The 16,831-nt window shown below is 40.9% G+C and overlaps 1 protein-coding gene across 1 annotated transcript in view; it reads right to left on the bottom strand.

Annotated features, from left to right (window-relative positions):
• Positions 1-488: 488 nt before the first annotated feature.
• FBLN5 (fibulin 5) overlaps positions 489-16,831 on the bottom strand; it is a 37,170-nt gene continuing 20,827 nt past the window's right edge. Inside the window, exons 5-11 of the mRNA XM_072116610.1 lie at positions 16,104-16,226; positions 9,013-9,129; positions 8,572-8,691; positions 6,340-6,462; positions 4,898-5,024; positions 2,912-3,107; positions 489-1,180 (exon numbers count right to left, since the gene is read on the bottom strand). Of these exons, the coding sequence (XP_071972711.1) occupies positions 1,019-1,180; positions 2,912-3,107; positions 4,898-5,024; positions 6,340-6,462; positions 8,572-8,691; positions 9,013-9,129; positions 16,104-16,226 (968 nt within the window). The 3' untranslated portion in view covers positions 489-1,018. The remainder of the gene's footprint in view (positions 1,181-2,911; positions 3,108-4,897; positions 5,025-6,339; positions 6,463-8,571; positions 8,692-9,012; positions 9,130-16,103; positions 16,227-16,831) is intronic.

Below are 16,831 nucleotides of genomic sequence, written 5' to 3'. Positions count from 1 at the left end.
AAGCAAACCTGAGTACATACATTTACACTTTATTTAAGCTTTAATTTAGATAATTGCCAGCTTGTTCCTATTGAAAAAGACTTATTATTTGTAAATTAGGCTGAAGGGTCCAGGGGAATTACCATGCCTGCTGCCTTCTCCCAGACAACCAATCCCATCTGTATTGAAAGGCGGCTGACGTCAATGGGAGGACGAAGAGGAGGCAGCGGGTGGGTTGGAAGAACTGCAGGGGACGTGATGTCAGATCCCGAGGGCGCCCTGGTAACGCCAACAGAGCCCTTCAGCCTAATTTACATACAGATAAAAGTTTTTCCAGACGACAATTATGGATAATAAGGGTATGCAGGGCTTAAGCTTTTTAACCTCTACATAGGACTTGGTGGTAGATTACCTTCAAGTGTGAGTGTGTTTAGGGGACAGGATATTGTTGCAGCACTATGAGGCGCCATGTATTTTATGAATATCATTATTAAAACACTTGCTACACGTTTGTTTTTCCAAAACATTTTTAATCTAATTCCTCAACACAAAAAAAGAGCAAATGTTAAAATTTCATTTTCTTTATCAAAATAAACAAAACATTCAAAATGTGTATTGCTTAAATAAATCCCCTTTACTGATGTGACAGAGCCCTTGGCGACTCAAGTGCCACAATGCCGATCTGGTAGATGTGATGAAATTATATTATGAGATCTCTATGAATGTAGTTGGCGAGTGTCTGTTATAATTGACTATAACAATTGGCAGACAATTGACAGATATCCATTGTCACTTCTGAGGTGTGTACAATCTCTCTGCCAGCAGGTGGCGATGTGGTGATGCAGCCTATTGACATACCATCTAGTATAGCAGTAGGATTGATCACAGATTTGTTTTATTTCTTTACATGTAACAATTTAACTGGAGTATTTTACGATTCCCTCCATTAATGTACAGAATATATACGTGATTGTGCATTCTCTGATGTAGGTCTGTGCATCAGGAAAGGGAGGATATGGTTACACTATTAAGTGCTGTCTCAGAAGGAGTGCGGAGATACAAATAACCTCAATCTAATGATAGAGCTGCCTCGGAAATTAACCACAGTGTTCACAGATACCATTTCCAGGTCCAGAGTCAGATCGCGGGGCCCTTTAATTGGTCGTGTCAGAACCAGAGTGGCACTAATGGGTCCAGTTTGCTGATAAAATGAGAAAAAAAGGATTTAGTGAGTCGTTGTCCCCAATCTCTGGCAGAGATGTCATTCTATAATGGTAGTCTCAAAAGTTTGGCTTTACAATTGTTGTTCTACGTAGGTTGGGTGTTGAGCTCCACCCCCTTGGCACTACAAAATCACAGTATAAAACCCGATCATGATAAACCAAGTGATTGTGGAATGGCTAAAGAAATACTGCTGGATACATTTTACAGTCATTATGCAATGTGTGCAGCCTAAGGGTGATGCCACATGTCCCATTTTTAGACCATTTTAAAACATGCGTTTTCAGTCCGTTTAAAAACGCATGCGTTTTTGAATGTTTACCATCCATTTCGCTGCTTTACCTGTTTATCTTCATTTCTAGAAGTGTAGGCAGCTGTGAAACAGATTAAAAACAGCCGGTAAACATTAAAAAATGGACCAAAAATGTCTAGTGTGGCAACACCCTAAAAGGGTCCAAGGGAAACAAATCACCTGAGACATTCCATATCTGCTTGACTATAAATATAAGAACAAACTTACATCACAACTGTATGTTCCGGCTAGAGTTATACAGTGTGAAATGTATGGAAAACGCATTAGTAACACAAGCAATGGAAAAAGTACAGATAACATATGAGACATAGACACACACTGCTGTCATACATTAACTATGAAGTATAAAGAAATGTAACATGGTCACATCCATTGGTTGGGTTATGTTGTGGTATTACAGAATTGTGTTATGCTTATGCATAGTGAACAGGCCAGGTTGTTAGTTGTAGTATTTTATGTATTGATTATAAAATAATTTTACTTTGATCATGTCCAGAGGTCAGGTCCCAATTTGAGGTGTAATGCTCTATGTACAGCGTATAATAGCCGATGCATTATAATGGCCATATCTAGTAGTATGTTATATTGTAAGTTGTAGTATCCTAAATACAGAGTATAGTACTAAATATAGTATGGCCATGTCCAGTGGTCAGGTTATGTTGGGAGGTGTAGTGTCCTGTGTGTAGAGTATAATTGTACATGTATTATTACAGCCAAGTCTAGTTGGGAGATGTACTGTTCTACATGTTGGTCACGTCTAGTGGCCTGATCATGTTTGGAGATGTACTGTTCTACATGTTGGTCATGTCTAGTGGCTGGGTCATGTTGGGAGATGTACTGTTCTACATGTTGGTCATGTCTAGTGGCTGGGTCATGTTGGGAGATGTACTGTTCTACATGCTGGTCATGTCTAGTGGCTGGGTCATGTTGGGAGATGTACTGTTCTACATGCTGGTCACGTCTAGTGGCTGGGTCATGTTGGGAGATGTACTGTTCTACATGTTGGTCATGTCTAGTAGCCAGGTCATGTTGGGAGATGTAGTGTTCTGTGTGTAGGCCAGAGATGGATTTCGGCTGGATGTGACACGTCGGCCGTACAATGCCAAGATCTGGTTGAGTATAATAGTACACGTGTTATACTCATGTCCAGTGGTCACATCATGTCTGTAGATGTTGTTATACATATGTAGTATGATAGCATATGTATTATAATGTCCATGCCTAGTCTTCACATCATGTTGGGAGATATACTCTCCCAACATATACACTATAAAGTATAATAGTACAAGTAGGTCATGTCCAAAGGCCAGATCATGTTGGGAGTTGTAGCATTATGGTCATTTCCAGGCACTGATAGTAACTGTGCCTTTTAGATTTCCGCTTCGATTTCCTTCTTACCCTCATGTAGAATTCTCTTCCCTCATTGCCAGACTTTATTTGAAAGATGTAGTAGACTCCAGGGTAGCGGCTGGTAGCTTGCATCTGGAAGATGTCTGCAGGGACTCTGCTGTTGGACACAATGTCCATGTGTCTGTGGACAATTGTGAAGGGCTGGTCCCGGCAGGTTGGGTTCTCCACAGGACACATACATCGACTACAGCACACAAGAATTACAGTGAGAATTTAAAGGAGTTGTTTGGGATAAAATAAATTTATAGCAAGCTGCATGGAAGGTTCAGGTGCCTGGGCTCCTATAACTGCAAGATCTTCAATTAAATTTTTGTGCGGAAAAATTCGGCTTATACATAAGTCAGAAGAGCATGGGGATGGAAGAGGCTATGACTAGGCATGTTAGACATGCATAGAATGGATTACCACAGTGTTACAGACAAAGACAGATCCATGCATTCTTTCTGCGCACACTGTATGATTTCAAAAGGTGGCACCACCACTACCTCATACAGTATGTGTGGGCAAAGCGCATGGACATCTTTCTGCCTGCACTGCTGCACAGGAAGTGAGAAGGAGAAGCTGGAGCGCGGGATGTATGGGTTTTTTTTGTGTATCTTCTTTTCAATATGATGAGGGGGCTCTTCTGAACATTTCATTATTAAGGGAGCTCTGATGGGCATTTTATTAATGAGGGGGCTGCTGTGGACATTTTGTTAATGAGGACAGGCTGCTGCCGGACATTGTATCGATGAGGGGAGGCTGCTGCTGGACATTTTATTATTAAGGGGGCTCTGGTGTGGATATTTCATTAATGAAGGGGCTACTGTGGACATGTTATTAATGAGGAGAGGATGCTGCTGGACATTTTATTAGTGAGGAGAGGCTGCTGGTGGACATTTAATTGATGAGGGGAGGCTGTGGACATTTTCTTAAAGAGTAGCAGCTGTATTTCCCACCTTAGGCTTATACTCAAGTCAATAAATTTTACCAGTTTTTCTTTGGTAAAATTAGTTGCATAGGCTTAGGTGCCTGGTGCCTGTTTATGAGTCATCCTTTGTATAAATGTTATCCACTATCTGACTATTTACCCCTCTTGATAATGAAACATGCACCCTGCAGCTCCACTAATTGTGCACAAGAAACAACCAAGCACACGTTTTTTTTCTGTCTGCCTTTCTCATAGACATTGAATAAAGTAGCAGGTTCACTATACCCCAATCTCATGCTATGCTTAGTGCAGGTCCCAGAATTTGGACATTGACCAATCTGACTTTTAAGCCTATCCTGTGGATATAGATGAAAATAATAATATATTATCAGAGCTTTTTAAAATGTTTGGACCAGGAAACAGCCCGAGCACAGCTTGGTTAAAACCTTTAATGTGTAACTGCCTAAAAAAAAAATTCAACCCCATTCAGTTTTGAGATGGCTGCTCACTTAAGAGGTTATACAAAAGACAATTTGAAGGGTAAAAAGCAACTGACAAGAACAACACTGGAACAACACGAGACAAAAGGTGAGCCCTAAAAATTGTAATATGTAATTTCCTATTCACTAATTATTCACATAGGCTAATGAGTGAAAAATCCAGCCCATTTTTTGTATTTTCCTATCCCTGGAGATTCCAGGAACAACTTTTATAATAGCGCCCCCTGCAGTTCAATTTGAACTGACTTTCTGTTTCCAATCTAGTAAGCATGCAGACTCTTGTCTCCTCCCTTGCTTGGTAAATTATCTGAAGCTACAGCATCTTACCGGCCTTTCAAGTGATGAGACCAATACAGAATTACAGTATTTGCACTACCATACCTTCTTTTCACATTAATACATTTATTGTGGCTAGACAGAGGGGTTGCTCAGAAGAGACAACAGGTGTTGCAATACTAATGTTATTCCTGGAATATCTGAGAATATAAGCATTTTGGGGCTACTTTTTATTTAAAAAAATAAATAAAACAACCCATTTATGGTTCATATATTTTATATACTTACTTGTCACTGAGTTGGATATATGGCTCATCACAGCGCACTGGATCTAAGCACTGATAGCTCCCTGGGATATTAAAGCAGGTTTGCTGCGCGGTGCAGGTGTTGTTCCCCGTTTCACACTCAGCAATGTCTAAAAGACAGGAGTTTTATATAACACAAAGAAAAGGTGCACAGTGTTACTAATGTACTAGTCATGAGCAGAGGACCATCCTCCAAAAATGATGACCTGAATGAAGGAGCTGTGAGAGACAGTTTGAACCCCTCAATTTTCTCTAAATGGAAGAGTCCACAGGACTATAGGATGTTCCTATGAATTAACTCTATGTCCTATTCTCGGAATAGCGGATATATGTTTGATCACTTGCAGATCTGAAAACTGGGACAACAAGCGATCACAGGAACAAGGATCCTCAGGTGCCCTATGCGAATGGAGTGGTGGTGCAATTATTCACAATTATTGGACTGATGGAGATTGCCTTCTTGGAACTCTCTTAAAAGTGAATGGAGCACTGCCCAAGCATTTACATGGGGCACCTGCAGACCCTATTCTCCTGAAGACTTTTGCAGCTCACTTTTATAGCACTCCAATAAATTGTAAAGTGAAAAAAACCTTGTAAACAGATACATGTTTTATATATTTTACATCTACCACTATTTAGTATGTACATCTCTCATATAAACCTTGGTACCTCTATGGTTACAGGTTGCGGTATAGATGAATAGATGGGTCGGCATAGCTAGTTAAGTGATGAATAAAAAAATAAATTGTATAAAACTAAATAAAAATATATACCTTTATATTCAAAGAAGTAGAAATAAAATGACTTCCTTTTATAATGATAGAAAAATAAAAACAGAAAAGTAGTGATACCACTCTACTTGTTAGATACATTCCTCCTGTACTGGAAATATATCAGACTTGTTATCTTCATGTCTGCTAGCGACCTATTTTTGCCATTTGTTTTCTTTTTGGACAAAGTTCATAGGTGTCCTGGGTGTTCTGTATGTTTAAACTTTCATAGCCATCATAAGCGCACGAACCAATAATTCATTGAAACTTAATTAAGAATTCAATTTTCTACAATTTATTGGTTTATATGCTTATGATTCCTGATAATGAATTTTATATAAAATATTGGGTTATGTGTATTTGATCCATTAGCACTACTAGTGTGTTTGCAGTAGTATATTACAATAATTGAATTTTACAAAATGTGAAATTATAATTTTTCTATGTATATTAATAATATTTAGTTATATAATAATAATTAGATATTTTTTTATTTCATCCAATTTATCCAATGGATTTCTAATCCCTATTATTTTGTAAATAATATAGTAACTCTTTCGATACATGAGACCCCTAAAGAGTTCTGCAGTATCAGGCCCTTGAACATTTCTTTTCTTTTCCTTTACATATTGTCCTAATATTCCTAAGAACTCACCTTGACACGTTCTGCCATCATCCAGCAAGGTGTAACCAGAGGGGCAGCTGCAATGGTATGAGCCGGGCTGATTAACACATTGGTCCTGACAGAGAAATTCAGAGACACTGCACTCATCCATATCTGAAAGTAAAGAGACCTAATCAGATTGCACTGAAGTTTTATACAATGATGTAACAGTCCCAGATAGTGAGAGCTGGAATACCCATATTATACCCATATTATAGCAGCATGTAGTGACCCTTTGACTCAACAAACATGGGTGAAAAAGGGCAACTTGCAAGGGATTTAATCAAATGGCCAGTGGCGCAACTATAGCGGTAGTAGTCATAGCAGCTGTTGTGGGGCATGCAGTGTCAGAGGGCCCCAGCATCCGACCTCACACACTAAAGAATGGAGGATGTGCACCACCAATCAATCCCAACACAGCAGCAACCTTAGCCAGAGTTCATACCGCACATTGTACAATATAATATGTATATAACACTGCACATCATCCACAGTAAACAGAATGAATCGTCAGCTTAGATAAGAAATGTCGGGGGAAGTGCTGTGTACTTCCACCATGTGGTCATGATTACTGGGACAGATCTGTGTAAGCATATAAATGTATATATCAGTGCATGAATGTGTGTGTATAAGTGCATATGCAAATATTTTCTGAGGGGGTGAGGGCCCTATTCAGTAGTCTGCTATGGGGCCCTGCCTCTCCTAGTTATACCCCTGAGAACGTCTGTGGATTCCATGGTCATGTGAATGAGCCGACTGCCTGAGCCACATAAGATAGAGCAGGTCCTATTCCAGGCAGAGATTGCAACTTAGGCAGCATATTATTTACTAAGGTCCCATTGCCGTATTTCTGTCCGGTTTTCCGACCTTTTCAGGGATCGAGCCGGGATTGTGTTGCACGTGATCTGATTGTGTCGCAATCACGCCGGCTTTCACGCAATACAAATTGGGGGGCAGGCAGACGGACGGTCTGAGGGATTCGGACAATGCACGGGATTTAACATATCAAATTGTGTCGCATCCAATGCACTTACATACACCGGGAGGTAGATGGTGAACTCCCGCGGACCTGATCGGGGAAGCGACACGTGCAGGAAATCGGGCGCACGATCTTCATGAAACGCGACAGATGGGCATTCTGGCGGACAACATACCTTGGGGATCGTGCAGGGACCAGGTAAGTAAATGTGCCCCATTGACACTTTTTAGGTGGTTTTAATCTTTATGTCTGGTCTCTGGCTATGGATATGTTTGTTTAAATAAAGATTACATACAGCAGAAAGAGAGGAGGAGCTGCTGTGGGAGAATGGGGAAAGGTGAATATCTGTTTCTTATTTTACTGTGGGGGCACAATGAAGGAGGGAGCTGTTGTGGGGGGGGGTGCAAAATAACAGGGGGCTGTTGGGGGGCACAATAAGAGGGGGATCTGTTGGGGTAGCACCATAAGAGGGAATGTTGCTGGGGAGCGAAAAATAATAGGGGAGTTGTTAGGTTCACAATAAGAGGGAGCGCTGCTGTTGGGGCAAAATAACAGGGGGAGTTGCTGGGGGAGCAAAATTAGTGGATGAGCTGCTGAGGTGGACAAAATAAGAGGGGGCTTTAATATGAGGGGGAACTAGTGGCACACTATGAAAGAGAGAAATAAAGGGTACTAATGGAGAAAGTAGGGGAGCAGAGCAAAAGGCATGGCTTAGGGCAGTGATGGCTAACCTATGGCACGGGTGCCAGAGGTGGCACTCAGAGGCCTTTCTGTGGGCACTCAGGCCATCACCAGAGATGACTCCAGGTATCTTCCTGCAGTCCCAGACAGCCCAGGACTTGCTGTGTACAGAGGTATTTTAAAGTGACAGCTCATCCTGGGACTATTTTCTGCTTTATTGGTGTCCTCAGAGTGCTGGTATCAATGAAAACTGTGACAGAGATGGGAGTATAAATCACAAATTAAATTTCTGTGTTGGCACTTTGTGATAAATAGGCAGGTCTTTGTTGTAGTTTGGGCACTCGGTCTCTAAAAGGTTCGCCATCACTGGCTTAGGGCAAAAAAAGATTAGTATCTCTTGAAAGTTGGGAGGTATGTAGACAGTGCGCCTGTCTTGCAATATGTTGTATTGGTATTGATGTTGCTACTGGGAAAATCGACTTTTACGGTGGCAGCCTGGTTGCATTATATTTATCACAAGGCCTTCCCCCACCCTCATGTACAGTTGTTAGTGCAGTATTTACCGCTGCAATTGATGCCATCATCTTCCAGCTCATAGCCTGGGTCACAGCGACACAGGTAAGATCCATAGGTGTTCACACAGCTCTGAACACATGGGTTCTCTGTGGTGCATTCATCCACATCTGAAATCAAATAGAATTTTTATGAATATACATATTTGGAAACAAGGCCCCCAACACTCTCTTACCGACAATGAAACAGAAAGGTCAATGACTGCTTGATAACGCAGAAGCTATATTATGCTGAAACATCACCACTGACAATGTAGCTCCGTAGTGTGACAACCCTGCAGATCCATATCACATCTTCATGGACACAAGTAAGTTTCACAATATACAAGTTGTGAAGTGTTTGTTGGACCTCAGTAATTCTAGAATAGAACAAGCTCCTATATCCAACACTATAATGGCTCATGTCAGTAGCCCTCACTACTTATCACATACCTTGGCACGATCTTCCATCAGGATTTAGCAAAAATCCAGGGTTACAAGTACAAGAATAGGATCCTGGCACATTGGCACATAGTTGCTGGCAGTATCCATAACGACATTCATCTATGTCTAAAGAATAAGACATGAAATAACATTATCTCAAGAAATCAAATTTTCCTATAGATTGTAAGCTCCTCTGTGCCGTTGAGTGTTGAGAGACTGCTTGTATATGATTACAAGTGCTGAGGCATGGGCCTTACTTAGGAAGGATTACTCAGCTTGAGTTCAGTGAATGTGAAAATTCTTGTTTATATCCTCCCCTATTCCAGGTGACATTTTGATATAATCTAGAAAACCACAGAATCCTCGGTGTCCTAAACAAATCTGTAGCACTAATCTCTCTCTTGTCTCGGTTTGTTACAGTGTATCATTATAAGTAAAATATATCAAACTATACCATTTAGCTCAGAGACGACTGTAACAAATCCTTAGGTAGAAGAAGGATTAGCACTACAGGCAGTGGCGTTACTTGAAGCTGATGGGCCCCAGTGCAAAGTCTGTGCCAGGCCCCCAACTATAATGTATAGTTTATAGTACTAGTCTTCTCTTGTGGGAAAGTGACACTTTATGGCCCCCCTAAACCTCTTGTGCCCGCTTACGACCACACCCTCTGCACCTCCTCAAGTGACACCCATGAGTACAGGTACTAGCATGTGTAAACTAAATTGTTATGATTTACTGACAATCAGAAATTACATTTTATTTAAATATAGCAAGAAAACCGACTCAACCACATTGTTGCTTGAATGCAGAAGTCACAGTTCCTTTATGCAATTAGGCACATGACTGCTTAAAAAGGACAAAGGGATTATGTTGAATTTACTTTACATTGAAAATAATAATAAAAAACAACAACAAAAGTAGCATTAAAAAAAATATTTTCTTTTTTTTTTTTAAAAGTGTTAATTTATGCATAGCAAAAAAAAAAAAACACATTTTCAATAAATACAAGTATCCTGGTCAGTATTTTACATAAGTATTTTTAGACTTACAAAAGAATAAATATACTGTATGTTTTGCATATAATGAATGATATAAAGCACCACCCAGTGGACAGAGTGTAAAAGAGCATGGGATTTGCAATAGACATGAATCTCCACAATTGATATAAAATATGTACAAAACTAGAACGGTTCGTTCTACATATATTCACAGGAGATAAGAGAATCAAGCTATGTAGCCTCCAGAGGAATAACTCAGGTCCACTACAGGAAAAGTGATGACATGTATATACACAGTGACACCACCTGCAGAATTGAGAGTGTGGCTCTGGAGTATAATACATAATATAACTCAGTTTCAGTACAGGACAAGTAAGGGTGAGTGCAGCTTTGGTGTATAATACACGATGAAACCTAGAATGAGTACAGGATAAGTAATGTAATACATGTATACAGTGATTACATCAGGAGAATAGTGAGTGCAGCTCTGAAGTATAATACAGGATGTAACTTAGGATCAGTACAGGATAAGTAAAGTACATACAGAGCAGTATCAAGGAAATTTACTCAACAAGGCAAAACGCAAAAAATGGAGCTCCACCCCCCCCCCCATTGAAGTAATTGAAACCATTACCAATCTCAGTACAGAAATACAGCACCAGAACCAAGCTCATTACAAAATTCAGCATCAAAACTGAGCTCTATACAGAAATATAACACCAGAACATAGCTTGGTATATAAATTCAGTGCCAGAGGGGGGCATTATATGTTGGTGGGCCACATTAGGAAGTGTTATACATGGGCTTCACATGGGGCATTCTACATTTTGTCGGGATGGCCACAGGACAAGAGGCGTTAGACAATGGGGAAAAGAGCATTATACTGCGTGTGAATACTATGCATTGCAAAAGTTGGGAAATTATTTTTTAAGTCCGGATAAGGAGGATCTTTCCTCAAGCTGCTGCCTAATTTACAAATTCCTTAGAGACGATTCTTACAAACCAGTTGTTAAAATAAATGGGAAAGTTATGAGCATGCTCCATGTGTGACTTAAAGGGAACCTGTCACCCATTTTTAGCACTCCCCCAGTCCCCACAGAGCATAGTACATACACTGCCAAGTGTTTGTATTAAAAATTGGTTCTACAGAAAAAAAGATGTTATATTGTACCTTTCATTAGCATCTGCTGTGTGACTAGGCAGTTGCCAAATGGGAGGGGCTGGAAAGGAGCAGTCCCCCCACCCCCACCCTTGGGGAACAGGTACTCCATGTGGCCTTTTCAAATATATGAAAACACCCATCACTTGGCTTAGCGACGCCCCCTGCTCCTCTACAGCCAATCCCGAGTGTTGGGAGTTATTCATATATTTGAAAAGGTCACAAGTTTCCCAAGGGTGGGGGGGAACTGCTCCTTTCTAGCCCCTCCTGTTGGGCAACTGCCTAGTCACACAGCAGATTCTAATGAAAAGTACAATATAACATATCTTTTTTTTCTGTAAAACCTATTTTTCTATACAAAAACACTTTGGCAGTGTATGTAGTATGCTCTGTGGGGACTGGGGGGGTGCTAAAAATGGGTCTCCTGGTGACAGGTTCCCTTTAAACTGTCCTTCACAATACATGCTATACGTCAGATCTGTGCATTAAATCATCCCCCTAAATATATCTTCGCTTGAGGTACCAGAAAAGGCAAATCCACCACTACATGCTCAAAATTGTAGATTTATTAAAACTTTTTTTTTTCATTAATACAGAGACTAAGCTTAAACATAATTCTAGAAAACTGATTTAATATGAATAAAGTATTGTTATAATTTCTCTGTAGCACACTTCACCATATGTAGCAGTTGTATAAATTAAGGTGGACAATGATGATCTGTGCAGGAGATCACTGGAACAGAAGTGTAGGTGGGGACATGAATCTCAGAAGCTGGAACGTTGTATGACAGTGTAATCCCTGGAATTCACATGTATTATTACAGATGCGACTCTGTCTTATTATTGGCAAAAACTTTCTTACAACCCAAAACACTTTACTCGAAAAGTATCATAATTACGGTATACAGATCTAGGCATCTAATTGTGTTTATTTCCACATATTGAAATGTAGCAGTATACTGTATTGGTGCTCTGAAAATGTATTATTTTCTCAAAATCCATATCAGAGAAAAGGTTTTGTTTTGGGGTTAATTTTAAAGTCTTCTCTTACACATAGCAGTTTAAAAAGGGACTTTACAGCATCCACCAAGTGTTATAATCTTCTAACAGCATGTTGTAGAGAAATGAACTGCTTATTCCTATATCATTTTATTATTACTGTGGATTATGCCATTCCTGAGATATTCCTATTTTAATCCATATGCTAATGAGACAGGGCCCAGACCACTGCTATTCCTACCTAAATCACTTCCAATGTGGCTCCATACTCCACGCAAGACAAATCTCTCTGATGGAGAGGGTAGTGGTCTAGGCAGGAATAATAAAGCTCATGGTGCAAAGGACATGGCCTTGGTGTGACAACTGCCTCATTAGCATACAGAATAAATAAGAATTTCTCTGAAAAAATAATAAATATATTTTTCAAATAATAGTGCACAGCATGCTGCCAGCAGATTATAATGCTTAGGGGAGGTGCTGTGCAAAGTCATTTTAAAAGTTGTACAACTTTTCATCATACAATGATTTTATAATCCTAGCCAAGTCTCCATTAAAACTGTCTGTGGAATAAAAGCTCAGATGTTTCCTAGCTCTGCTGTTATTTCACTCAGACATCTCACCCCAGCAGAAAATCACATGTTAATCTCTATCATGCTTATACCCCAGTTTAAAACGCAATTAGAGTTTTCTTTGAATACTATGCCAACACCAGGCAGACGCGTTTTATCTCCTGCTCTGGTCTCCAGATCCTCTTTTAGCTTCCTGTCATCTCCTTAATTAGTTTTAAATCTCTTATCCTGAACAGAGATGAAAAGTCCAGACACAGAGCGCTAGGCCCACGTAGGTCATGGTGGAGGCCATTGTCTGTAACGGGAAACATCCTGTAAACTACGCTTTTTTAATTTTTTTGTTTTTCAGATACTGATTTTACAGCAGCTTTGGGTGTGGCTGAAGTTCAAAAAGGGATGGACTGGGTAAAGAGATTTCCCTGTGGTAAATATTGGTATCTCCCCCTGATATTGTGACCTCTCATCTCCCCCTCATATTGTGGCTTTCTGTTGCAGGCTACCCTCAGCCCCTTTTGTGGCCTCTCATCAACCCCTCACCCTGTGTGCCCCCTCTTCATTTTATGCCATGCTCACCCCCCCTATAGTGGTCCCTTCATCTTGTGGGCCTCCATTATCTCCACTTTATATTGTTCACCCCTCCCTCAACCTGTAGGCACCATCATCTTGTGGGCCCCCTCTCCTCTTCCTTTCCTTGTTTAAACTTAACTTAATTTATCTCATGGCGCCTGGCGGCTTCTACTCATAACTGCAGCAGTGGATAGCTCTCTGACCATCATCTTAATCAACGGTGTCAGGGCCCACTAATGTACTGATGAAAACACTGGTGGGCCCTAACACCTTTTGGCTCCACCCCCCCCCCTTCCCCCTTCAGTCCTACCAGTTCCCCCCCCCCCCAAAAAAAAAAATCTTGATCACAAGACACTTTAAAAATTGTTGTGAAAAAGTAACTTAAACATATTGGCTTCCCCTGCGACCGCGACCAGGCCCCTGGAGACAGAGATGGGCCCACACCCGCTCACAATGCAGGTTCCATGCGGACCCTCATTGCATCTCTAGAAAAAGGTATTCCAGACTTCCCCCTCTCTATGCCAGGAGGTGCCTGGTGAGACTGATCACCTCACTAGGAGGTTTCTAGCATGGAAAACTGCGTACATGCAGCTGTTATCCTCTGCCTTTGAGACTAACTGTTAATTATACTGTCCAATTAAATGCTCTGTAATTGCTGTGAAGGAAGGAGTAAGATGGTTGGATAAGTGCTTACAAGGGGAGGTTATAAAACCCCTTGTCGGTGGGAGCACATGGTCATAGTATTCCAGAGGTCATACATAGTCTATGGTCCAGATGAAGAAGTCAGTCTTTGCTCCAGTCTTGGCCAGGAGGTTTTTGCGTAGAGGAGTTGGTCTAAGCCTAGGGAGCAGAGGTATTTGGAAGGGGTGGTCTAATCGATTGGCGCACTCTGAGATATTGGTAAAAAGATTTTTATTGACGGTCTTCAAGTCACGACGCGTTTCGGGGGACAAGGACCCCTTTATCAAGTGAAAAAGACTGAAAAAGGCAATGCCTTCAGAGATCCTCTATTTCCTGTGGCATCAGTCTTTTTCACTTGATAAAGGGGTCCTTGTGCCCCGAAACGCGTTGTGACTTGAAGACCGTCAATAAAAATCTTTTTACCAATATCTCAGAGTGCGCCAATCGATTAGACCACCCCTTCCAAATACTCCTATATCCCCTGTATCGTTTGGCAAACGACAGACAGGAGATTTCTATCCGAAGGCAGCACCTGTATAGATAAACAATCATTCTCGAAACCTGAACGTAGCGTTGTGCCTACCCTCAGCACAACCACACACGGTGAGCACATCTCTTTCTTCACACCAAGATTATTCCTAAAAAGGTGTCACTCTATTAGCGCTCTCTCCCTATTCTTCCTTGCCACTCTCTATCCCCTAGGGAGCAGAGGTGTCTCAGGCAAGCTGCCTGACACCTTGGCCAGTCAGAAGAGACCAGGCCAGGAACAGAGGTCCACATCAGGACTCTGTCCCTACACAACCAGCCCAGTCTGCAGATACTTTACCAGGCTGTGAGCAACCACCTTCCTGTGGACCTGCTCCAACAAGCTACCTATAACCACCTGAAGTCTGCTGATGATTAAGACCGTTGCCTGCTGTTTGCTGTTCAAAAAAAGAACTGTACGTTATTCTGCACCAATTTGCACTTTTTGCAGTGAAATAGGCCCTCTCTTTATGCCATATCTTAAATCTAAAGAGTCAATATATGATTACTAGACCCAAATTCATCCTCTTATCTTCAAAGAGAGAAAGAAAGAATGAGAGAAGCATCTAAGAGGAGGAAAGTTCTGTTTAATCTGAAGCCACAGCCTGGAATAAACAAGCAGTAAATCTTATTTATAGCTGAAGACTTTGTTGAAGACTCTGAGGTCTAAAGCCAGATGACAGTCTTACAGAGAAAGTCCTAAAGAAGATAAAGCTGAGGAGGAAGAGGCACCCGCTGGTCTTTACATGTTCCATGAACACAATGGGGCTTATTTACTGAGAGTCCGCAGAAACACTTTCGTCCGATTTTCCAACATTTTCGGGATTTGCGCCGCTGTGACTGATTAGGCCTGAGCGCAGGATTCAAATTGTGTCACATGATCAAGCACTTACATACACCGGGAAGAAGAAGGTGAACTCACGTCAGGATGGGTAAGTAAATGTGCCCCTATGTATCCCATGAACTATATGTATCCATGGACTTTACATCCGTCACTATTCTGCATATGTTTCTGGTTTACAGTAAAATTACTGAGGAATCTCTATTTCCTTCTTCAAAAGGGTTAAACATTGCTGAAAAAAATGTGTCTGATATGTCAGATCACAAAAAGGCACCCACTAGGTAATTCATAGTATTGCAAGTCATCTCTACCCCATTCAAATAATATGGAAGCAATACCAGGCACAGGCCATGAACAGTCTTGGTGATGTTTTAAAAATAAACTTAATTTTGGCATCATAGTTGGTGTTTGTTGGCTCAGTTAACCCCATCCCCTACATGGTCAACCCCACCTCTAAATGGGCAAAGTTAACCTGTTAGGATCACTTTAGACGCTTTAAGTCTACAATCAGTTTTGAACACTCAAAACGGCAGCCGCCCTGGAGATCTGTGTTACCATACCATTGTGTGTGTCGGTAGCAGTAGGACTGTGGAAAATGCAATTATGTTCCAGAATTGTAGCTAGACTTTAACCAATGAGGTAACTTCCTCATATTGCCATGTTTTAGATCTTATTAGGGTCATTAGATGTAGAAAAATCATATACAGAATTTACATAAATGACAACTACAGTAGAAAAGCCAATGGGAAAAGTGGACTCACCAAGACATTGCCCCTCCAGTAACCAGTATCCCTCTGTACAGGAGCAGGTGTATCCGCCCTCTGTGTTTATACACACCTGGGTGGGGTTACACTGGTGCGAGTCGCTTGCACATTCATCAATATCTGCATCAGAGAATCAAAAAAAAAAAAGACTGTAAAGCGAGACAAAAATATGTTGGTTGAAATGAAGTTGGTGCACAAACTATATGACGTTCTTATCAACTCCTCCTGATCTATAGACTGAACTGGCATTAGCTTCCCTTAAAGGAAACCTACCATTTGATTTCATACATTATGAAGCAAACATACCTTGAGAATGCCGTAGCTACACTGATGCAGGATCATATCTTTGTTTATCCCTGAGCTAAGTGGTTTTGCTGAAAAAACAATTATAACATTCAGGACTGCCTACATAAACACATTACACACTGAGCTTTTCATTAGACATGAAGGTTAGTCAAGACATGACTAATCAACCTGAGCTGGATCACTCATACATAGCAGCTGGGGGATGGTGCAGCAATTGATTATTCTGCCTTCAGGAACAACCCAGTGATTACATAATTCTCTCATGCAGTGAATAACTAATGTGCTAGAATGTGCTAGGAGAAGGGCTGAATAAGCTATAGAAGCAACAGAGCGTCATTATCATAATTTTACAATTCTTTTATCAGCAAAACCACTTAGCACAGGGATTAACCAAGATATGATTCTGCATCAGTGTAGCT

The sequence above is a fragment of the Engystomops pustulosus genome, chromosome 7 (genome assembly GCF_040894005.1).
Source record: "Engystomops pustulosus chromosome 7, aEngPut4.maternal, whole genome shotgun sequence".
NCBI lineage: Eukaryota > Metazoa > Chordata > Amphibia > Anura > Leptodactylidae > Engystomops > Engystomops pustulosus.
Note: the sequence above shows the minus strand (reverse complement) of the source record. Positions and strands in the feature narration are given on the sequence as shown.